The following is a 26,359-nucleotide window of genomic DNA, read 5'->3' on the forward strand; positions in this document are numbered from 1 at the left end:
GCAGCAATGATTGAGGAACGGTCTCAATACCTCATTCATTAATCTCATGAAGGTGGAGGGGGCGTTACAAAGGCCGAACGGCATTACTCTCCACTCATACAGCCCTTCTCGCGTCTTAAACGCAGTCTTCCACTCGTCGCCGGGCCGGATTCTAATTTGATGATATCCACTCCGCAAGTCAAGCTTCGAAAATATTTTTGATCCAGCCAATTTCTCCATCATTTCTTCCATCCGCGGCATTGGAAATCTAAATTTTACTGTAATTTTATTGATTGCCCTTCTGTCGACGCACATCCTCCACGTGCCATCCTTCTTCGGAACCAATAGAGCCGGTACGGCGCATGGACTCAAACTGTGTTGAATCAATTGTTTATCCAGCAGCTCATCAACAATCTGTTGCAATATTGCGTTTTCGTTAGGACCCAACCGGTAGTGTGGTTGATTCGGTAATGAAGCACCCGGTACCAGATCAATTTGATGTTGAATTTCTCTCATAGGTGGTAGCTCGGCTGGTACTTTATCAGTGCAGATATCCGAAAATCGCTTCAGCAGATCAGCTATAGCAGTTGGCATTTCCTTCCCAACAGTGATCGGAGAGATCTCTTTTACTATTAAAGCCATCAAACTAGTGGATTCTCTCCATGCATTCAACAATGCATTAGCAGATACAGCAAACAGAGCATTACCTTTTTTTGGAGATTCAATTGATGAACTGTAGTTGTGTGGAACCAAACGCAGTCGCCGACCCTTCCAATTGTTGACGAATATTTTCGCACCGACTCGACCCCGATCGAGCCCGACTAGGCTCGATCGCGCTCGATCGACTCGATCGATCGACGTCGAGACAAAATCGACTCAAATTAGACTCCAATTTAATTAAATTAAATCAATTTAATTAAATTAAAATTTATCGTATTCTTATGCCGTGCTCGATTATAAAATATGCAATCCGTTTGAGGATACAAAAATTCTCCAACACCAATCAAATGAATATGTGTTGGCTCTACAGTCATAGGTAGCTCCTACATCGTACTGCCACGGTCTCCCCAAAATAATGTGACATACGTCCATGTCTAGGACATCACATAAAACTTCACTAACATAGTGTTTCCCGATAGAGAACGTCACTTTACATAGCTCCGTTACTGTCATTTCAACGCCCTTCTTGACCCAGCTGATTTTGTATGGGTTAGAGTTCTTCGTGGTTTTTAGCTTCAGAGCCTGTACCATGGATCGCGACACAACGTTCTCCGTGCAGCCACTGTCCACCAGTAAATCACACACCTTTCCCCTGCTTCAAAATCTGAGTCAGACGATTCCTCCAACTGATTTTCCCGTGGACGAAGACGCTCTGGTCCCGCCCCTCGCCGCACTACCGGAGCATTCCGGTTGGGAACAATCCGATCTAAGCGGATGGTAATTTCCCTCAGCTCTCGGCGTATTTCTTCGTGGATCCGATGCACGTCATTCTCCAGCTCTTCTGTGCGACGCCCCAGTACTTCGTGCGCTGCCCACAGAGCCTCTAGGCTGTTGTAATCGTTGGGTGCCACCCGCCTGCTGCTTTCGACCATCAAGCTCTGATACCAAATACTGATGTAGGATCGATTGAGGAGGCACAAGCAAACAGTTTAGCAATGGAACAGTAAGAACTTGCAACTTGCACAGTTCACTGGTTTTGAGTATATTTCAGCAAAAACTAAGAACACCTTGTAACATCCTTCTACTAAAGAGTAAAGCAAAAGCTAAAAACGGTTAAGCAACTAAAAAGGAGCAAATAAAAAGCTATGGCTAAAAACAACAACGTAAGTGGTAAGAGTTTCTCCTCTAACTAACTAAAGCAGGTCAGGTAAGGTGTTCTGCAGCCCACTGGAACAGCCTCAATAATGCTCCGCATCAAAGAAGAAGAATGATTTACATGTATAAAGGATTTTTTTTATTGGCCATAGATTCATTTTTCTTTCCTTTATAACTCAACAGATCTATTTGTAGGCCTAATGAAACATCAAATAGGCTATGTAACACTGCCCATGAACAAGCCACCAACGAAGAAACCAAAAGGACCACAAGAACCACAATCATAGCAGAGCATCAAACCTGCAAGCTAAGAACTCAATAGGAGCTACTACGGAAGAGCAGAATAACCGCCTAAGAAATAATAAAATAGCCACAAACCAAAGACTCCCACTCAAAAGAAAAAAAAATAAAAATAAAACAATTGTAAATAAAAAATAAGCTCCGATATAATCATGGAACCATACTAAACGAAAGGATTGGATAACAAAAACCTAATGAATAAAATAACATTATAAGCATGTAAATATAGACTCAAGTTAACCCAACTAATTGATCACACTCAAAATTAAAAAAAAAAAAAAATTCAAAAATAGGAATTCAATATGACCGTTATTATGTAAACATTTTATATTTTCAATGAGCAGCCTTTGAGATTAATAATGTCATTCTTACTATCATTTCAATAGGATTATTTTTTACTGTATCTTTCCTATTTTTTACAACAATCCATCTTTGCAATAGTATTTCTACCATGCTAAACTTATCTATCAACAAATTTTTACCACACCATACTTAGTTCTATGCTCCGTTCTAATTGCAATGAAATATCTGAGTTGAAAGTTAACTAGAACATAATTCGGACAAAAAGATGAGAACAATGCCAAATTCTATGTAATTGTGAGGAAATGGATTAAATTTCAAAATAACCTCCCGACTATTCATATATGATCATTTTAGTCCAAGAGTATAATGTTACTTTGAATTAGTATCTCAACTATACAAAATTGATCCAAAATAGTCCCTTTGAGACTAAATTGGGTTAAATTTCGTAAAATCGGAGGGCTAAATTGGGATCAATTTGATGTCATAATTACTGAGGGACTAATTTGGATCAATTTTATATAGTAGAGGAACAAAATTGGGGCAATGTGATATTTTTAGACTAAATTGGCCATACATGAATAGTCCGGGGACTATTTTGAAAATTTTCTAGATTTTTATGCTAAAAAAGAAGGTTTTGGACATTGGATGTCATAAGCATGTCAAATAAACAGAATAGATATGCCTATACATTTCCATAATAGCAGGGTATCCTTAAACATACATTCATCTTTTGCATCCATGTATATATGAACATTTTCAAACTTTATTTAACTAGAATAATTTATTGATAAGCGGACAGAATATCAATTAGATGAAATATCAGTTCTAGCAGCTTTGCTTCTTCCCACTTGCATTGAGACTCCGAAACATATTTATAAAGGAATAGTTTCGGGGACAATCTTATAACACAAAACTACAATAAATCAAATATGATAAAATGGAACCTAAAAATTAACAATCTGTATGGTTAATGCAAGAAGAAAGAATGATTGAGCATAAAGATAGTCAAACAAACTGTCTACCTGCCTCGAAGGCATAATCACTTGTCATATGATCCTTAACAACAGCAACAGTTAAGCCAGCATTTGTTGTTGCATTTCCACAAACATATATGCCTCGTGGAGAAACTGCTGCTGCTGCTTGTAGAAGTTGGCTCTTACCCAGTCCAGGATCACCTAACAAAGCATTCGCAGGGCTTGAAATTCCATCATTGTTGAATTATTTGCAATGACAACGGGTAAATTCATATGAAGTTAAAAAATAATTTTAAATCATGGGTACCAACTACAATGACATGAATATCCCCTCGAACTGGGACCTTGTTCTCATCCATTGAGTACTTCTGCACCCCTCCAAATAATGCAAGTGTGATCCCAGCTGTAGACCGAAAGAATAAAAATGAACATGTTCTAATTAGATGAACGTAATGAAACTTATGTGGAGTACTTTCTATTAATGATAAAAATAAAAAATGAAGTGAGGCATATCTTCAAAATTGTAAAATTTGATCTTGAAGCCAACTACTTTTGAAAATGAACAGATTCAAGCAATGTATTACTGACCAGAATCCAAATTGAGTTCAATCTGTAAAGTGTAGTATACTGGCCACTGATATTACAGAAAAGTGTAGCTCCCTCTCTCCTCACACATCTCAATCACTCCAAATATATCTCTGTCCTCCTATCCCTCCCTCTCCTTTTGACTCTCTATCTCTACAATTTGGCTCTTATCCTCCTATCTAGCTCTAACAAACACTGTCTTTACAAAAAAATCCCTCATCTCATCTATCACTATAATTATTTCTCTACTTCCATTTTCTATCTCCTATCGCAAATCCTCAGCCCAACTCTCTCTTTCTCTATCTTTAAACCCCTTAGTCAATGCCAATTCTCACTTCAAATTGTTTTTGCTCTAACTTCTCTCCTGCCACACATAGAAAAGATTTGAAATGGACTAAATATACTATGGTCTTTAGAAAACACATTTGATGAGAACATCCAACCATGGAGAGTTCACCAAAGACAGGGCCGATGATCTATGGGCACGATTGCACCGCTTTATTTTTGAGTTATTATTTGTATTAGAACTATTATTATATTTGTATTGAGGTTATCTACATATTTTTCATTTGTACCCTCACTTGAGGGAGTAGTCCTATGTAAGCCCTAAGGGCATGTTGGTCTTTTTGTTTTATGATAAGAAATACTTGAGTTCGCAAGTAACCCTAAGGGAAATACTTGAGTTCACAAATAAACCTAGCAATAATTGGTAAAAACAATGATAAATAAGCTGATTTTAGAGAAGAAAGCAAAAACGACGCAGGAATTTCAGAATATTGGAGAGAAGCATAAGGAAAACTTCTTCTATTCAATCCACGAACAAGAAAAGCAATACAAGATACAAGTTTCTATAATTTGAGAGGAAGAAACAACTCTCCAATTCTGTAGCAAAGCCTAGAGCCCAAAAACACAAACTATAAATCTCAAATCAGATTTCAAATTCAAGATGAAACCTTAATTCTAGCATTATCAACTAATTAAAGCCAAAGGAGAAATACAAAATCCTTAAATAGCCCCTAATTCAAAATTTCCTCCTAAACACCCATTTAATTAATTGCTTGGGCCAACTAGGGCATCCATCCCTCCCCCTTGGTTACGCCCCATTGTTTGGGCCGCCAGCTGTAGAAGTGAACAGGTCTAGGTTGGACCGATTCAGCCGGCCCAAGAAGGGCGGCCTAACATTATTCCGCTCCCAAAGACTCACCTTGTCATTAAAGTGAAAAGAAGGAAACTAGAACCTCACTCTCTCATATGGCTCCCAAGAGGCATCGAAATTGGGAAGGTCCTTCATCTAATCATCACTTCTTTGTTTCCCTTTTTGTCAAATCGGACTCTCCCCAGCTTCGGTGGTTCTAAGACCACTTCCAAGTCCTCTGTCAGTGTGATTAGCAACGCTACACAAACTGCATGCTCCCCTAGAGCTCTTCTCAACTGTGATACATGGAAAACAGAGTGTATCGTGGCGGATGGGGTAACTTCAAACGATATGCCACTGCTTCAATCTTGTCCAAAATCTCATAGGGGATAAAGTACCTCGAAGCCAATTTCTCGTTTCTCCTGTTAGCGATTGATCTCTTCCTGTAGGACCTTCGTTTCAAGAATACTTTCTCCCCAACCTCAAATTGTATGTCCCTCCTATGTCGATCTGTCTGCTTCTTCATAATTTGATGTGCCCTAGACAAATGATTCTTCAATTTCTCCAACACCTTGTCCCTTTCCTCTAAGAACTGCTCAACTGAATAAACCGATGTGATCCATCTCCCAAAATGCACCAAGTGTGGGGAGTCTCTTCCATACAATATTTTAAAAGAAGTCATCTGAGATGAAGAATGATATGAAGTATTGTGCCAATACTCGGTCCATGCTAACCATTTAGCCCACATCCATGGCTTTGCAAACACAAAACACCTCCAATAAGTCTCAAAGCTTCAGTTCAGCACCTCTGTTTGACCTTCTGTCTGCGAATGATAGGCATACTTCTCTTAAGAATAGTGCCCTGCAACCTGAACAGCTCCCTCCAAAATTGATTGAGAAAAACTTTGTCTCGATCAGACATAATCAACTCAGGATGTAAAACCCGCAAAAAGCCTTTTCAGACTTCGCACGCTTTTCAAAGCGCCGCGACGTATTTTAAGTGAAAAATTCGAAGTTGTCGGATTTCGACGCAAATAATTTTATAAAATAGAGCGCGAAATTTCGATCGATTTGGTATAAAGGACTTATACGTAATCTACAGGAATCCCATGTAGTCGAACCACCTCCCTGATGAATGTTGATGCTAGTGTCACTGCGGTGCAGGGATGTCATAAGAGGGTGAAATGTGCATATTTACTAAGTTTATCAACCATCACCATGATGACTGTGAATCTTTCTGCTAGTGGTAAGTCGTCTATAAAATTCATTGACACTTCCTCCCACACTACGTTTGGAAGTGCCAAGGGTTATAGTAGTCCTCCTGGAGCCATTGTCATATATTTATTTCTCTGGCACACTTCGCACCTTACTACCATCTCCTCAACATCTTTATACATCCCCTTCCAGTAAAACTCAGATGCCAGCCTTCTATAGGTCTTATGTACTCCTAAATGACCTCTCACTGCACTGTCTTGGAACTCCTGTAATTTGAGGAATATGTATGGAAGTTTGAGGCATCACAAACCTCCCTTGATACAACAACCTCTCCCCCTCCATATAGTAACCAGAATGGCTACTATTATCTCTCATCAAATCCTCCATGATCTTTCTCAACTCTTTATTCTGCATGCTTTTTTCCTTGATAGCCCCCCATTCTACCATCAACGGCAACGAAAAAAATAGCTCCTGAAGTTCCCCCACACATTTGGATAAGGCATCAATTCTCAAAATCATAGCCCAACAGTTTGAACAACCATCTCTGATGGCGCCGTAGGTGCGCCGCGCCGCGCCGTGCGCCATGGCGCGCACTATTTTGCACCTTACCTCAATTTTTTTTTTGATCGGCCGCCACTCCTTCATGGGACACTACATGTCCCAAATACTCCACACTAGACTGGCCGAAGCTGCACTTCTTTAGGTTAGCCATCAGCTAATACTCTTGTAAAACTTTCAGAACTACCTTCAAATGCTCCTCCATTTTGCTGTACACCAGAATGTCAACAAAAAATACCAGAACAAACTTCCTAAGGTACGGCCGAAATACCCTATTCCTCAAAGACTGGAAAGTAGCAAGGGAGTTAGTGATCCCAAATGGCATCACCAAAAACTCGTAGTGCCCTTCGTGCGTCCTGAAGGCCGTCTTCTAAATATCCTCCCCCTTCATCCTGATTTGATGGTAGCCCGACTTCAAGTTTATCTTAAAAAACACTACTGCTCCATATAGCTCATCTAATAGTTCGTCGATCACTGGGATGGGGAATTTATCTGGCACAGGCTTTTTATTCAACGCCCTATAATCCACACAAAACCTCCAGCATAAGTTAGCTTGCTGCCCACCTTCCATAACTTGCCAAAATGCTGTCCAAATACATCTAGAATGTTCGTGTTGCTGTAGTCTCTTTATCAGCACCCAAAATGACCACACCGTAGCTTCGTATCCTCTTCCTTTGCATAAACTCTTCCCCTTTCTCTTTTACCTACTTACTCTCTTAATTTTGACATCATAAAGGTTGTGTAATTTGTCTCCGCATAACCAAACATCAAGAGTGTGAGTGAGTGGATCCTAATAATAACTAGTCTAAATGTTAAGTTAAGGATTTCCTTTGAAAATCCCTTCATGTTATGCTATGTTTGATTGGAACTGATTATTTATGATTCTAATTCTTATCGTGTAATTTGGCCTAAGCTTAAATCACATATTTCTTGTTTTCAAGATTTGTTTAAATAGCTAAAAGTAAACTTAATTATTTTTGCTCTAATTTAACAGCTTTTAATTTCAACATTGCAGAATTACCTATGCATTTAGTTCTACAACATTTTGATATCAGAGCATGGTTGCATTTAGATGCTATTACAAATTTTTTTTTATATTTTAGCATCTAAGTCGCATCCTGCATGCATTAAAATTTACTTGCCTAATAGCATATAAATTTATTTCATACTTGCATAGTTCTGAGTCACCCTTAGACTTAGGATGGACCCAGAACAAATTTACAGGACCATAGATCTGTTGGTAGGTCAAATCAACAATATCATCCAACAACTTAAGGAAAATCAATCTGACCTAGCTGAGCTCCGTTGTCAAATGACGAAATGATTTGACACACTAGAACAAATTAGGAATCACCCTACACCTTACATAATGTCTAGACCTTCGCTATATGGGGACGATACCTTACCGGATTAGAGACACCCGCGTGGCCCTTATCGTGCCCCTCAATACGGTCATGACTTTCATAATGACCCTAATATACCTCTGTTGAAGAACATCAATGTAGATGCCCAAACTTTGACGGTACCCTCGATCCCCAGCTCTTTCTGGACTGGATCAAGGACATGGATAATTTCTTTAAGTGGTACAACATCTCTAAAACTAGGAAGGTTAGATTCGTTGAAATGAAACTCACTGGTAGGGCGCATCAATTTTGGGCCAACACAGAAAGCCTTCAATGAAACGTGAGCTCAAAACAAAAGTATTTGCCTCATTCATATTTCGTCATCGAGCATCGTCATCGAGCAGAGCTCTGACATACAACCTTGGATAGGTCATACATCCTTGGTGAGTTCTCAACTTCATATACAATATCAATGGAGTTACATAAATACATATTCATGTGTATATTTATTCTCACTAGAACTTAAAATTAAAAAGTACATTGACATCATCAATACAAGTTACTATCATCAAGCAACAAGCAACTTCAAAACAGTCAAATATCCTTGGTAGATTTAAATGACTTCTTTTCTACTGCATTTCAATATATTTCCTATAACTTCTTTAAAGAAATATTAAAATTTGATCTTCATCAGGCCTCAACTCAATTGACGATGTTAGTATATCGCTAGAATGTTGACATTGTACACTACTTCGACCCCTTCCATAAGGGATATCTAATATCCGCACACTTCATTATGGATGCATATTGTCTTAGCAAAATGCCACTGGATACGCGCCATCATCGGCCCTTTGTCTAATGTTTACAGGCAGTCCATTACTTCATATCAGCCATCATCGGCTTCTCGCTCAAACTACTGATAACAACACACCCTCCAACTCTCTCCTTCAGCTCTCCACTCGTCTGTTGACTGCCGACGGACCTCAGCTCAAATAACATCAAAATTTTACTCCCGCAGTTGGATTTCTACCTGACGCTAAACTTCCTCCCGTTGCAGGACTTTCGACGGACTTCTACCCGACGTTAAGCTTCATCCCGTCGTTGGATTTTTGCTCGTTGTGGGACTTCATCAGCATTCTACCTGGTGCTGAATTTCCTCCCGACATTGGATTTCTACCTGTTGTGGGACATTCATCGGCATTCTACCCGACGCTGAACTTCCTCCCGTCACTGGACTTCTCTGCACATTGCAAGACTTTCGTCGGCATTATACCCAACGCTGAACTTTCTCCCGTCGCTGGACTTCTGCACCAAGGTTTAAAATTGCGTAAATAAGCCTCGAGGCGTTTTTCGTCCCTGAGGCGAGGCGTAAGCCTCGAGGCGGTGTGAGGCGTAAGCCTCACCGACGAAGAATTGCGTAAATGAGAATTTAAGGGTTTTAGCAAGTAAAAAATAGTAAGATTCTATCATACAATAAAAACATCTAAATGACAATTAAAATTAGGGAAAAGTAAGAAAATAAATGCAATAAAATCATGTACCAAAGTACAAAATCACAAAATATTAGTCTATCAAAACTCACAAAGTACAATTAAGAAAGAATATATATATAATCCAATCATGTCCCATCACTAAATGGGTCTTCAAGGGAATCTTCTCACCCCTTCCTCCTCTCCTATAGAGTCCAATGTCTTCCAATCAAAGCATGCACTCATGAACAAGTAGACTAAAACTAACAACTATTAGTAAAGATGATGAATAGAACAATATGCCGGACTGCCGGGGGTCCAAGGGAGTGCTGCCCCCTGGCGGGGTTCGGTCGCAGGGTCAAGGGGCAGCGCCCCTGTGGGGGTTTCCAGCGGCAGCGCCCCCGGAACAAAATTTTATTTTAAGAGTAATTTTGAAGTTCTATTTGTTTTTGAAGTTCGTAAGTTGTTTTTATGGGAAGATACCGAGTGGTACCGAGCATGTTCCTTAGCAGTACCGAGCATGTACCTAGCGGTACTGAGCAGTACCGAGCATGTACCTAGCAGTACCGAGCATGTACCTAGCAGTACCGAGCAAATACCTAGCTGTACAGAGCATATACTGAGCGGTACCGAGCATGTACCTAGTAGTACCGAGCAAATACCTAGCTATACTGAGCATATACTGAGCGGTACTGAGCATATACTGAGCGGTACAGTATATATTTGAGGCGTACGCCTCAGCCAGAATTGCGCAATTGCACCTCTGAGGCGCGCCTCAGTCCAAGTGAGGCGTACGCCTCTGCCAGGAGAGGAATTGCATAAGCCTCGAGGCGGTTTTGGGTCAAATTGCGCAGAGGCACGCCTCAAGACGCGCCTCTTATTACGCAATTTTAAACAGAGTTCTGCACGTTACAGGACTTTCGTTGGAATTCAACTCGACGCTAAAATTCCCCCAAGTGCAGGATCTCTCTCGAAGGAGCAGACTCCTACTCAGTGAGAGGCCCTAACCTAAACAGGACTAGGGGAATGCCTCAACTTGAAGGAGAAGGAAAAAAAATACGGTTGCAAAAATTCTAACTTCTACACAAGGAGATGGGCCATGAATTTGAATAGGGGCCGCCACCTATCAAAAACAGAGAAATTCCTCAACTGTAAGAAAGTTAGAATGCGAGAGGAGGAGAAAGAAAAGAAACGACTCCAAAAAATTAAACTTCTACACACGGAGAGGGACCCTGATTTGAATAGGAGATGCCACCAATTAAAAAACAGGAGAATACCTCAACTATAAGAAAGTTAAAAGGCAGGAGAAGAAAGAAAAGGAATGACTCCAAAAATTCTAACTTCTACACATGGAGAGAGGCACTGAATTTAAATAGGTGATGTACCTATCAAAAACAATGGAATGACTCAACTGTAAGAAAGTTAGAACGCAGGAGAATGAGAAGTAACAACTCCAAAAATTCAAACGTTTATACATGAAGAGGGGCCCTGAATTTGAGTAGGGGATGTCACCTATCAAGAACAGGAAAAAGTCTCAACTGTAAGAAAGCTAGAGCAAGAAAAAAGGAGAGTAGCAATTTTTCTCTTGCCTTAGGTGGCTATTTATAGGAGAAAGAGAAGGGAGGAATATACCCTAGGAATAAGAATATTTCAAAAAGAAGTCAGGAATATTCCTGGAATAAAAATATTTAAAGGAATATTCTATATTAAAAAATTGGAGGGGTCCATAAAAAAAATCAAATAAATAAATATATATATATATAAGGGGGCCCTTGAATTGAAAAAAAAAATAAAAAAAAAGGATTGAAAATTAAAAAATCGTCACTTCAAGGGGGCGCTTCACGCGCCCCTTCAGTCTGCGCGTCATCGAGGACACTCGCCACCGGCGGCAGCCGGCCAGTTCAACCGCCAAGTCGCGTTAAGGCTCCGATTTTGGGCCCGGACAGTCCAAATCAGACGTATTTGGGGTCCTCGGATACGTTTTTCGATATTGCGGACACAATTTTGAAACTTTCAAAGCTCAACGGGGCCTCTATGATCAAGTTTGAGCAAATTTATAATTTTTGAAACGCAACTTTTTACGATTCGGCCAATGTAAAACATCGACACATGTATTTTCGAACTGCTGCAGCTTCGACATCCGAAAATAAGGGCAATTGATATATCATCGAAAAATTATCTTGATCGGGCACTAATCTCGAGACAAAATCAAGTTGGAAACTTCTAAAATTCATTCAAAGACCATCTCAACTCTGATTTCAGCAAACTTATAGTCGAACTAAACGTCTTAGAAATACGAACCCAACAACACCAAAATTCGGCTCAATTGAACTCTAAGTGGTCCAAATCAAAGACCCGAGGCATATTTGGAAAGTTCAATCCATAATTTGGATTACCAAATAGTTTCCAAAAGTAGTGTGCTTGTAGTCAAATGGAGCGGCTCGACGAGACGAATCCAACAAACCCAAGATCGTTGAATTCAAATATCATTAGAGCCTTCAAATGTTTGATAAAGGGTCCACGATCAAGAGATTCAACACCGATCGTCCATTCAAACCACTCCCAATTCACCTCTGATCTTTCTCCTATTTATTAGTCATGCCACTTTTAGAAAATTATAAATAGCCCCTCATTTTTCTTCAGTGGGGAGCTAAGTAAGAAGAGAAAAGAAGGAAGAAGCTCCTTCTCGACCACCATCAGACTTTTACCCGGCAGCCTACCAGCGCCAAAGTTAAGCAAGAAGGCAAGAAGGAAAGGAAGAAGAGAAGGAAGAGACTCCTCGACCACCGCCGAAGTTCCGCCCAAAATCTAAGTGGCGCCAAAGTTTCCCCCGGCCTTTAAGTGACACCGGAGTTCCTCCCAAACCCCAAGTGCCGCCGAATTTTCGCCCGACCTCCAAGTGACGCCAGAGCTTTGTCCGACAACCAACTAAAGCCAATTTTCTGTCCGGCCGCCGACTGACGTCGGTCCTTCGCTCGTCGCTGGACATTCGTCAGAATTCTATCCAATGCTGGACTTCTACCTGACATCGTCCTTCCAACCTCTGTTGTAAGAAAACAATCATTCCAACCTCCATTGCCCATCGACTACGATCCTTTTGACTTATGTCGCCCACCGACTATAGTCCTTCTGACCTCTGTCACCCACCGACTACGATCCTTCTTACTTACGTCGCCCACCGACTACAGTCCTTCCGACCTTCATCGCCCGTCGATTACGGTCCTTCCAATTTACGTCGCCCACCAACTATAATCCTTCCAACAAAACCAACACATCAACAGTGATTCTTTGTATTCCCACCATGTAATGTACTATATAAGATGTACATCAAGCTAAGGCCTTCTCCCCAAAGAAGGGACTCATTTGTAATCAACTATAAATACTAGTGTTTCCTATGAATATTGCAACCTCTCTTTATCTGTATGCGTGCTGGATCTTCGTACAAAGCTAAGGCACTAAACTTTATAATTCTCTACCACAGCGAATACTCCAGGACGCAACAATTTTAAAGTCCAAAACTAATAAGCGGTGTTTGGTACATAGACTTTCACTTGGAATAACTTTTCTTATAAGAAAATAATCAAAGTTTTACTATATCCATTCTTATAAGTGATGAAATGCTCATTTCTTTTCTTAAATAACGTATTAGTAATAATAAAATCATAAGTTAGAGCAAAATCTAATAAATCTTATCACCTTCATTAGTCGCAACATACCCATAGCCACCATGAATACTTTTAAAATCCTTTATAACTCTACCAAAATATTCATTTAAATCTCCCCCAATAAAAACTTTCTTCAAGAGGTATCTTTTGTATTAATTCTTCTAAGTCATTCCAAAATTCTAATTTTGAGCACATATTCAAACCTACTTGAGAAGCACAAGCACTTATAATATTAATAATCTTATCATCATCAATAATCTTAAAAGTTATAATTCTATCTCCAATTTTATTAAATTTTACAACATTATCTTTCAAACCCTTATCTACAATCACACCTATATCATTTCTAGTACGACTCCTACTAGAATACCAAAGTTTAAACTCTAAACTATTAATCTCTTTAGCCTTCTCTCCCACCCATTTAGTTTCATGAATGTATAGAATATTTATCTTCCAATGAATCATAATATCAATTAATTTCATTAATTTTCCTGTAAAGGAACCTACATTCTACGATCCTAACAAAATTTTAATTTCATGGACTAGCTTATTTGCCCACATTCATCCATAATGTGAGAACCCTTACATATTTAACATTTCACCTCGGCGCCGATGCAGCGGCCCTTGCACCCTTCTCACTGCATTCAAGTCATACAAGGCGTCGCTTCCAGAAAAAACCCTAGCATTAACACAATGTATTAAAATATTCATGTCATAATTATTCGATAAATTTTACACTGGTTGTCGACTACTTTATGCAACCCTACACCTTTCTCATCTAGGACTTAGGACCTAAAATGATAGTGTTAATTAACCTAAACTCAAAATTTAAAGGATAAGCCCAAAATTTAATATGACGTGAGATATCTTTTTTTAATATAAGTAGGCTTTTGAATTCAAACAACTTCATTACCTAAAGGTTTACAAAAATACCATGCTCAAAAAATATTTTGCACATTTTGAATAATTGTAACGTAATATTGTATTATCTTTAGTGTATAACTTTTTTATTAGCTTCAATAATTTGTAACTTAACATGTCGATTAGTTATGAATAAATGATGTGTGAATCATACGCAGCTATAGTACACCTAATATCCTCTCATGCACCGACTCTTCATTTTAAGAGGATATGCAGTGTCGGACACGGACACGCCTCCGACAAGGCGAGGACACGTGTCGAACACGTCATTAGTGTGTCCCATTTAAAAAAAAAATTAAACCGAACACTCGTGTCTGGCTATTGTACAAATAAATAAATAAATAAAACCCTAACCCGCTATTTCATATTAGTTGGTTCACAGCCGAGTCTTCATCTTCGCCCTAATCCCATATTCATATTCATATTCTTGGTCTTCCCGAGCGATTGAGGAGAGCAGCGATTGGGTGGAGACCTTTACCGCGAGCAGCGGTCGACTAAAGATTGCACCCTTGGTCTTCAATTCTGGCTGTAAGCAACAAGCCTTCCTCCTTAGTTTCTGCGTGCAGCAGAGGGAATCCGACGCCAAACCGTAGAAAATTTTAAAACCTGTAAGTTAATTTTGCCATTTTTTCTCCATTCGTCATTTCTCTTCATTTATCAATGATTTTGTGGATTTGTGATCAAAAGAGCTTTTTTTCTGCACATATTTTATTTGTTTTGGATTTAGGAAAAAACTACCTAAATCAAACCCTAGGTTGTAGGTTATTCAGTTGTTCTTTTTTTTTACCTAAATTAGATCAAACCCTAGGCTGTAGATTACAGGTTGTTCTTGTTTTATGTATAAGAAAAAAAAGGATTGTAGGTTTTTTCATGTGCAGAGGTGTTATTGTTAGGGAATGAAGAATCAAATACAAAGAAAAATAGTAAAGAGAATCCAAAAATATCATTATAACTAAAATTTGTTACGAGGGCACTGCCCCCAGAAACCCCCGCAAGGTCGCTGCCCCTTGACCCCCGCGACCTGACCGGGCAGGTCGAACCCCTCCAGGGGGCAGCGCGCCCTTGGACCTCCGACATATCTGCAAATTTTTCCATGGATATTTACAAAATCTTAGTTTAGTAGGTTGTTCAGTTGTTATTTACAAAAGTTAGAAGTTGTATACATAGTCATAACGCATGATGCAATAGTTCTTTAATTGTTTTTTAACTTTGTTTGCCAATTTTTAATTGTTTTACAATATGACACCCAATTTATTAAGCCTTTATTTCATATACTTCACCAGTGAATTTAAAAGCAAAATAAGCTCTAGTGCTAGTGGGAGTGGTTCAAAAGAGTGTTCTGTAGAAACTAACAAGCCATTATAGATTCATGTTACACCTGGCTACAATACAATAAGCTCTAGTGGTAGCGGAACTTCCTTTCAACCTTGCAAGAAATCCTTATTACAAAAAAAGTATTCACTTTTACATGTAATAACAATCTTGCATGTTATGTTCCACCTGGCTACAATACAATAAGATCAAACTTATTGGAAAGGGAAAGAGCATATATTGATATATTGTTTGAACCAATAAAAGGAGTATGGAAAGAAAAAGATGTCAGTTTGATGTGTGATAGTTGGATTGATCCTTAAAGAAGACCACTCATTAATTTCATGGTCATTACAGAGAATTACCCAATGTTCATTAAAGTTGAGAATTGTGAAGGATAATACGAGAATAAATATTTTATTTCCAATTTAATTAAAGATGTGAGATTCATGATTGGTCCTTCAAATGTTGTCCAGGTTATTACAAATAATGCATCGGTGTATAGAGCTGCAGGATTATTGGTGGAGCAATCTTATTCTCATATACTCTAGAGCAAAGAAAGATTAATATAGAACTTGCAATTTGCAAAGTTCTTTGGAAAATTAGAGTATTTTGGTGATTAAGAATCTTTGGTTGATAGATAGAGGATGGATCCAAAAATGTGGTGGTTGATTCATGTAGCTTCAGCACCGCTTCTTTAAACAATAGCAATAAAACTTCTTGGTCAAGTGTCATCCTCTTCTTGTTGTGAGAGAAATTGAAGCACATACTCAATTATTCAATCAATGAAGATGAATAGAATAACTCCACAACAAGCTGAAGATTTAGTTTATGTGCATACAAATCTTCGTCTTCTATCAAGGAAAAACCCCACTTTATAAGACAAGTGATAACAAGATATGGGATATTGCTGGAGATGGGTTTGAGTGCCTTGATGATATGGGATTATTAGAGGTTGCAAATATTTCTCTAGATGAACCAGAGTTGAAAGCAATGATATTCAATGATGATGATATTGAAGGGCAAAGACCAACCTCTGAATCTAATTCTATCATTCCCTCTATCGAGTAGATGAACCTTCATGTTGTACTAAATGTTTTTTTACATCTATTTTTTGGTTGTACTAGATATTTTCTACTAAACATTTTTATGTTATAAACCAAAACAAGTTATCTTGACATTGATTTATTATTGCTTGCCATTTCTAAGATGATGTCACATTAATTTCTAATTTTCTATATTATATTAAAAAAAATTATTACGTCGTGTCCGCGCTTAAAAAATGATGTTTCCGTGTCGTGTCATGCCCGTATCGCCATGTTTGTGTCAGTGCATCATAGCTAATATCTAATCAACCACTTACATAAAGATGATGATGATGAGGGATAAAGGAGTTTTAGCATTTGTTATTTATTCTATTTGTATGTGAAATTTTATAATTTCAGTCAATTCATACAATTATTTGTTCTCTTCACTGATTTGATGCTTGTCCTACCTGCTAGATGAAGAAAATTCCTTAGCTTCATCAACTCTTAATGTGAAACTCAACTCCTTAGTTCCTCCATTTACTAAAAATGAATCTTACTGTAGGATAACCCAACTTGTAGACCTTATTTCTTAATGTTTTCCTTTCTTTACCAGTATCAGAAATATCACAACTTTATTGAGTTTGGCAAACATGCAGCATTAAATGTTATATTTCAACTGCACCTCTTGCATGACTATTGAAAATTATGGAAACAAACTGGCAGAGTAGTAACCATATCTGAGAATAGTAGTGACTATTTCGTTCCACAGAACACAGCAAAGCACCGTCAAACAATGCCTTAGTGACGTGTAACATTGTCATAGATTTTGCTCTGTAGAAAAATGGTATGTAATATACATGCCGATGTAGGTGGTTTACTAATACTGCATGCTAAATTATGTCAAAAATTGAATCTTCAAAAAAGTGTTGGATGGTTTTCTGACCCTTGCTCATGTATCATTCTTTTTTTTTTTTTTGTGCTTAAAAAATGGATATTTCTCAAAAGTCAGATTGACCTATTACAGCGTGCTTTATCCAAAAAAATAAATAATGTATAAATTAAGACTCTTTTGATAAACTATCTCTATTTTGAAATTTCAATCGTTTACTTATGAACTCTTGTCAAGTAATAATTCATTTATACTTACCCCAACAATTTGAGATTGGTTTTCTGAATCATCAGATTTTATGAGTTCATAGAATATTTTGAACTGTTTCTATGCATGTCATCTTATGTCTATTTTCTCCTTCCTAATTCATTAACAATTTTATAACTCATCTAATGAATGTATTTTTTACCCTTAGTTGTATATATCCAAATCACCTAAGGGCATGTTTGATTCAATGTTTTCTTTGATGTAATGTTATGTTATTTATAATAAGTGGTGTAATTTAATGTTATCTCTCATATTGAGGTAATCTGAATAACATGTAGTCAAGATTGACATAATCTAAATAGTAGCCAAATTAGATGTCATCAAAATTATCTCAATCTTGATAGAATAAAACAAAAGAAAAAAAAAATAAAGAGAAATGTTTTAAACACTATTAATTATTCCAAATAAGATTACATTATTCAAGTAAAATTCATTAAACCAAACAGACTACAATTGAAAGATAGCATTGATATTTGAATAACATTCGTCAAGATAATAATATTATCTCGTAACATTGAATAAAACATGCCGCTAGGTTTATTTTTACTTTTCTTATGTTTAATATATGGCAGCCTTCAACCATGCATCTAATATAATAATTCCTTCATTATGTGAATATGACAAATTAGGTTTAGCAATACTTAACCAAAAATAATCACAAGGACATATAAGTCTAACCCAAAAAGTTTAGATTAGGCTAATAATGATTTCTTAACATCATTATTAATAAATCAATACATTAACAGAAGCATGAGAGGTGATTAATATGTACAAATCAAGATTGTGAAAATCGGACAAGATGTTAAACCTAAAAATGGAGAAGTTCAAGATTCAAAGGTTTGATCTCGATTGAATCAGATGATGCAATAAATATTAAAACTATCTGTATTGGCGCCCGGGTGCAGTGTTAAATAGGCAAGGGTTCCTGCATCAAGGATTTATGTGGGCAAAGAAGCTAGTCCATGAAACTAAAATTATGATAGGAACTTGGAATATAAGCTCCCTTACAGGAAAATTAATGGAATTAATAGATATTATAATTCATAGGAAGATAAATATTCTTTGCATTCAGGAAACTAAATGAATTGGAGAGAAAGCTAAGGAGATTAATAGTTTAGGATATAAACTTTGGTATTCGGGTAGGAGTTGTACTAGAAATGGTGTATGTGTGATTATAGATAAAAGTTTGAAAGATAATATTATAAAAATTAACATAATTGGAGATAGAATTATAGCTTTAAAGATTATTGTTGATGCTAAGATTGTTAATATTATAAGTGCTTATGCTCCTCAAGTATGTTTGGATATTAGTTCAAAATTAAAATTTTGGAATGACTTAGAAGAATTAATACAAAATATACATCTTGAAGAATGAGTTTTTATTGGAGGAGATTTAAATAGACATGTTGGTAGAGAGGTAGATGATTTTAAAAGCATTCATGGTGGCCATGGGTTTCGAACGACAAATAAAGGTAGAAAGACTATATTAAATTTTTCTTTAGTTTATGATTTCTTAATAGCTAATACCTTATTTAAGAAAAAAGATGAGCATCTTATCACTTATAAAAATGGATATATTAAAATACAGATTGATTATTTTCTTATAAAAAAATTAGATCGTTTAGATTGCAAAGATTGTAAAGTTATACCGAGTGAAAATTTATGCACCCAACACAGATTATTAGTTTTGGACTTTAAGATAAAAGGGCAAAAAATAAAAAATAAAGTAAAACGATTTTCTAGGATTAGATGGTGGAATTTACAGAATATTAATAAAAATATTTTTTAGAGTAAGATTTTAGATCTTAAGATTCTGTCTAAGAATGATGATGTCAATATTATGTGGGAAAAGGTGACTTATGATATTAAGAATATTGCAAAAGATGTTCTTGGAGTTTCGAAGGGAAAAGCTCCTAATAGTAAAAATAATTGATTGTGGAATTTAAATGTGCAAGAAAAAATAAAAAATAAGAAGAGTTGTTATAAAAATTGTTTTAGATGTAAAAATTTTGATAATTGGGAAAGCTATAAACAAGCTCGTAAGGAATTTAAGAAAGATATTTGCGATGCAAAGAGCTTAGTTTTTAATGATTTATATAATAGATTCGATACTAAAGAGAGAGAAAGATATATGTATAAGTTAGCCAAACAAAGATATAGGAGTAGTAAAGATTTAGTTCAAGTAAAATTTATTCAGGATGAAGATCAAAAAGTACTTTTCCTAGAAGATGATATTCAACAAAAGTGGATGAGGTATTTTGCTAAATTTTTTAATGAAGAATGTGAAAATACGATTGACCTTAGTGACTTTATCACCCTAAATAAAAATAAAGATTTTTGTTCTTATCAGCGTATATGTAAAATCGAAGTTAGAGAGGCTTTAAAGAAAATGAAGTGCGGAAAAGCTGTTGGACCTGCTGATATTCCAATAGAGATGTGGAAATGCTTAGGAGATGAAGTAATTTCTTAGCTTACTAAACTTTTTAATATTTTTTTGAAGACTAAAAAGATATCAGATTAGTGGAGAATGAGTGTGTTAATTCATATTTTTAAGAATAAAGGTGATGCACAAGAGTGTGCGAATTATAGAGGAATTAAGTTAATGTGTCATACTTTAAAACTATGGGAGCGAAATATGGAGCATAGGTTGCGGCGTGATACTAATGTTTCTCAAAATCAATTTGGATTTATTTCGGGTAGATCTACTATGGAAGCCGTAGATTTATTAAGAGGTTTGATGGAGAAATATAGAGAAAAAAAAGGATGATCTACATATAATATTTATTGATTTAGAGAAAACATATGGTAAAGTTCCAAGAGAAGTGCTATGGAGAGTTCTTGAAAAGAAAGGAGTTAATAATGCTTATATTCAAATCATTAAAGATATGTATGCATGAGCTATTACTTCTGTTCAAACACAAGGTGGTTTGACCAAGTATTTTCCTATTTCGGTTGGATTACATCAAGGATCAGCCTTAAGTCCATATCTTTTTGCTTTAGTCATGGATGTTCTCACTAGACATTTGCAAGAGGATGTACCTTGGTGTATGCTTTTTGCTGATGATATTCTTCTTGTTGATAAGACTAGAGAGGGAGTTGAAGGTAAACTTGAATTATGGAGGTCAACTTTAGAGTCTAAAGGTTTTCGCTTGAGTAGATCTAAAACTGAATATATGGAGTGTAATTTCAGTAGCAAACTAGCAATAGACCTAGTGAGGGGATTGTGACTTTCGGTGATCAAGTCATTAATAAGAGTACACGTTTTAGATATCTTGGGTCTATTGTTCAGAATGATTGTGAAATTGATGGGGATATTATCAGCAGAATTCAAGTTGGATGGTTGAAGTGGAGGAATGCTTCGGGTTTATTGTGTGATAGAAAAGTCCCCCTCAAACTTAAGAGAAAATTCTATAAGATGGTGGTGAGACTTGCAATGCTTTATGGTGCCGAATGTTGGCCATTAAAAGAGAAGCATAATACTAAGTTAAATGTTGCAGAGATGAGGATGCTTAGGTGGATGAGTGGCTTGACCATTAGAGATAGGATACGAAATGAGCATATACGTGAAAAGGTTGGAGTAGCTCCAATGGAAGATAAAATTAGAGAGAGTCGCCTTAGATGGTTTGGTCACATTAAACGGAGGCCTTCCGATGACCCGGTTAGGAAAGTTGAGGTATTAGATTTGACTTATGTTAAGAAAGGTAGAGGTAGACCTAAAAAGACTTGGTTAGAAAATATTAGAAATGATCTTTCTTTATTAGATTTAAATGAAAATTTGACTTTTAACCGGACACAATGGCGAAAAAGGATTCATGTAGCCAACCCCATCTAGTGGGACAAAGGCTTGTGGTGGTTGTTGTTGTTGTTGTTGTTGTTGTTGTTGTATATTTAAATTAATTTAATACTTTATTTAATGTTTTACATAAATTAATTTATTCAATAGTTGGCCAATTCACACCAATTTGATGCGGGCCAGTTTTTAAGACGGACTGAATCAGCCGTATGACTAGTTAACAGTTGAACTAGTCAAAATTCAATCGGACCAATTCAATTTTCAAAACCATCAAAACCATGGTACAAAAAAGACCAAAAAAAACAACCAAAAATATACACTCCTAATACTAAGCAAGCAATGCGAAATGAAACAATGTCACCACTAAGCATGTGAAAGAATTGTTGAAGGAAAGCTGCTCAAGCAAAATTAAAATGTGATGCTTAAGAAAAAACAGTTCGGAAATAAAAAACCCCTACCTTTTACAAATTCATGCCCATAAATGGAAGGACAAAAAGACTGAACTATTTGGCGAAATGTATCTGGCCCATTTTCATCCAAGAATTTGACAATAAACTCCAAATCCCTTGGTGAAAACGTATGCAAATCAGATAATTCTTCAGAAACAGCATGTGACTTCGAATTTCTAACTGAAACTGCCTCCAAATACAAATAATAAAGGCCCTGATTCTTCGCTTTGAACTTCCCTATAAAATCAATCAAATGAATAAAATTTGTATTCTTTCCATTAAAACCTTACCATAGCAGTAAATTGCTTCTCAAGAAGATACAAGAAGGTATGCTACTTTCTGTAAACAACAAAGTACTTAAAAGCATCAAAGTAAGATGGGATCGCATTTTTTATATATAATTTCGATAAATGAAATATAACAATTACCTAATTGAAAACAAATTGGAAGAATGATAAAAGCTGTCTTCTTATAAACTCATTCGCATATCTCCAACATTTTGAATTAGTATGTTCAGGAGGGACAATATGTTAAAACCAAATAGAATGGACTGGTTCAGCCGAACCAATCCAGTTAAATCAGGCAAGCGAGTGGAGCGGGCTGAGCAAAGCATCAAAGCGAACAAGCAAGGCGTGAGGAGCTGAAATAGCAAAGCAGCGTGTGGGTGGGTGGGGTGAGCAGACGTGATTCATCACAAAGAAGTAGACTTCAAGGCTTCGATAGGAGATAAAAGGGTTGGACGAAATTTAGTACAGGAATCAAAGAGAAAGAAGAAGAAGTTGAGAGGGTTTTTGTTATTTCGATTGCGGGAGTCAGAGAAGTATGATTTGCTACTATTTGATAGCAAGCGAAAGAGAAGGTTGGAGGAGATGCGGTTGCATGTCTATTCAACAAAGCATCCGTGCTTGATCGAGAGGAAGAAGATGAAGGTGAAGGAGAAGTTTGTAGAGCTTGTGCTTGATCAAGAGGAAGAAGGAGAAGAGAAGTTCATTCATCAATTTTGTAGTTCTATGCAACATGTTTAGTGACTGTCATCCTCATACATGTCAATTGCGTAAAATAGCGCAGGCCATGGAGCACGGCGTGGCGCGAATACGGCGCTATTTGCTTAGCGTGGAGTGAAACATCAACATAGCGCACGCTATTTGCGTCATGCATGGGCAATGGCGCGTGGCGCATTGCACAAACGGCACGCGCTATTTTCTTAACATGGTATAAATTGCAAATTATAAATTATAATTAAATTTCTTAAGGTTTATATATTAATATCACATGTAATTATTAATTATTTAAACATCAAACTAATAAAATATAAAGAAAATTTGAAGGATTTAACTATTTTGTAAGATTTGAAGCTGTCATTTTTATAATTTAGTAGGATTTAGGATAAATTATGCTTAAATCCTACTTAAATCTATTGATGTAAGCTATGATGCACAGACACGGACACGGCGACAAGGATACGACACGACACGGACACGGGTGTTGACCTTCATGTCATACCCAATAGAATCAAAATTGAGAAGAAATGAAAGCAGAAATCATGCGCATAAGCCTCTTACCCGTCGGACCCGCGATATCCTGCTGAAATTGCGCTGATTCGGCGCCGCTCGAGTCGTATCCCACGAATCCTGCTCAAACTCCGCTCGAAGAGGTTCATTCGCATCGTTAAATAGCCACCCGAGCGAAGCTTTCGGTTGCTCTTCGACTCTCGACTCCCTCCTCACTCTCGCTCTCCCTCCGATCCCTCTGCTTCCACGACCTCTTCCCACGACCGAACTCCACCAGGCCGAACCCCGCCTCCTTCCTTCTTTCTCTGCAAACCGACCCAGATCTCCTTCCCGAGCCCATCACCTCCGACCTCCTGGTCTCTTTGAGCCGCAGAGAGAGGGAGAGAGAGAGAAGCGGATTTTCCATACCTGCAGCCGTCCGATCCAGTCCAGAGAACCCGACCTCCTCTCTGTGCTGCCGCCGCCTCCTCCCTTGTCGTTCGACTCCACTCCTTCGACGACTTCTTCCTGTCGAATCGGAAGGAAGTACCGGAGCTAGCTGGCTGTGAAGGTAACTTGATCCCTTTCACACACAACTTCAGCCAAATCCCGTAACTCCACCGAGCTAAGAGGGTAAAGGGAGGATTTAACTTGATGTGGGGTTGAGTATTTAATAAATCCTGCTTAAATCTTTTTAGATTTTTGTTCAATTAATTTGATTATAAATGATTATACTTAATTATATTTAATTATGATTAATTAAAATCAGTTATAATTAGTTAATTATTTTAATTTATAACTAATTTTAAATCAAATATAATTAGTTATATTTCAAATATAATTAATTATGATTAGTTTTAAATTAATTATAAATTGAATCTAACTAATTTATAATTAATTTTAAATTAAATATAATTGATTATACATTAAATATAATTAATTATGATTAATTTCTAATTAATTGTAAATTAAATCTAATTAATTTATAAATGATCTTAAGTTAAGTATAGTTAGTTATATATTAAATATAACTAATTATAGTTAATTTATAATTATTTATAAAAAAAAATGCTTGCTTCCCCCCACTCTCTTTCCTCGACGTTCGTGTCGGACCGGCAAACCACCTAAGCACGCCTTTAGTGGCCGTGGTAGGAGGGAACCCGGTGCGACACCTACATACGACGAGGTAGCGAGTGACCCCTCGATCCACGTGTCAACAACACACCCCGCGGAGGTATACTTTCTAAACTCAAAACCTGCTTCAATATTCGTGGCAAATGGAGAACTGTCCTAAGCACGCCTTTATTGGCGTGGTAGGATGGAACCCCGTGCGGCACGTGTGGGAAGCGGGGTCACTTATAAGTACCCCGGGGGGGGAAACAAAAATTGCTCTCTTTTCAAAAAAAAATACTTTTTAAAACCCCAAGCACGCCTTTAGTGCGCGTGGTGGGAGAAAAACAAAAATACACCGCCGCGGTGTCTCACCAACCAACCGTGCACGTATTTATTTACGTGGCGGGTAGGCGGCCTCTTGGTTTTTCCCCTTAACGGGGGAGACGCCGGGAGGCTGCCGAAATTTTGTCTGAAATAAGACAAAGGACTTGGAAGAATTTGGGACTATTGTGGACTTGATTCAATCATCTAAATGAACTTGAACCAATTAAATTCACAATTCTAATTGAATATGAACTTGAACTTGCAAATGACACAATATAACTACAAAAGACTTGAGTTAGACTCAAACTGGACTGCATGTGACTTGAAAAGAACAATGACAAGAACTCAAATAAATATTAAGTATTGTGGACATGAACTCAATTTGAACTCGTACCTGGAATGATTGAACTCAGAACCAGAAGAATTTGAAGCACATACATGGGAATAGAATTGAATCATGTTTGCAAGAGAAGCTTGGTTCGAACCAAGTAAAGGAGGATCAATCATGGACAATGAGGGACTCAAGCATGATTGAGTTACATGAACTTAAAATCACATCAAACTAAAAATGCCTGATATATGACATTGATATTTAAAGTGAGATACTCGATTGTTGAGTCAATATGCCTAAATCAAGTGCAAGGTTAAGTGATCCAAGTGACTTAGTCACAAACTGTTCAACACGACATGTTTTCACTATCATGGCGAATGAAGGATAATCCGTCTCAATTGACATAGAAGACACTAATAAGACATGCAAATGGGAGGACTGATTGCTAACAAAATATTATGACCCCTTTGGAGAGTTTGTAATGGGTATTGTACATTGAAATACAACGGATCAAACTCCAAGGGGATAAATGCATCAAAGAAATAATCATAGATGTAATAAACATAAATTCATCTATGACCTTTCAATCCATCAAATTGTAAGTGACTAAAAGAATTGCCTCTTTATGCTCTATCTCAAAGAATTCTCTACAAACTGCCATTTGACATAGCTATGTAAGATAATGTACGACATGTGAGTATCATCGGCAATCAAGGTGCTAAAAAAAAAAAATGGAGTTCCAAACAAATGTTTGAAAAGTGCTCTCGTGACCAATCAAAAAGTGCAAGCAAAATCTACTTCCAGGGCAACTTAGAAGCTTTATGAGAGTTCGACATATTTCTCATAACAAGCGACATATAATTTCAAAGTAGATGAGGCATGAGAAATACAATAGTGAATGAAGCGGTCCATAAGCAAAAGATAGGGAATGTAGAAGAAGCGGATTCTTGATTATCAAATTCAGACTTCTATTATAAATGATACATCACACGGTTACGTTTCAAATGAGAGAAGACATAAATTAACTATCAAGACCATTGATTTACGTATTAACCAACATGAAATCTTGCGGTGTTCATACTACTGCCGACATGGATCTCGTG

General features: G+C 37.1%; 1 protein-coding gene across 1 annotated transcript in view; it reads right to left on the reverse strand.

Moving 5' to 3' along the window:
• The window catches only part of LOC110116013 (probable DNA helicase MCM8), an 80,046-nt gene that overhangs the window by 43,837 nt on the left and 9,850 nt on the right, over positions 1 to 26,359 (reverse strand). The window contains exons 6-8 of the mRNA XM_020849438.2: positions 22,008 to 22,235; positions 3,679 to 3,774; positions 3,420 to 3,572 (exon numbers count right to left, since the gene is read on the reverse strand). Of these exons, the coding sequence (XP_020705097.1) occupies positions 3,420 to 3,572; positions 3,679 to 3,774; positions 22,008 to 22,235 (477 nt within the window). The remainder of the gene's footprint in view (positions 1 to 3,419; positions 3,573 to 3,678; positions 3,775 to 22,007; positions 22,236 to 26,359) is intronic.

This window comes from Dendrobium catenatum, unplaced genomic scaffold (assembly GCF_001605985.2).
Source record: "Dendrobium catenatum unplaced genomic scaffold, ASM160598v2 fragScaff_scaffold_945, whole genome shotgun sequence".
Taxonomy (NCBI): Eukaryota; Viridiplantae; Streptophyta; class Magnoliopsida; order Asparagales; family Orchidaceae; genus Dendrobium; species Dendrobium catenatum.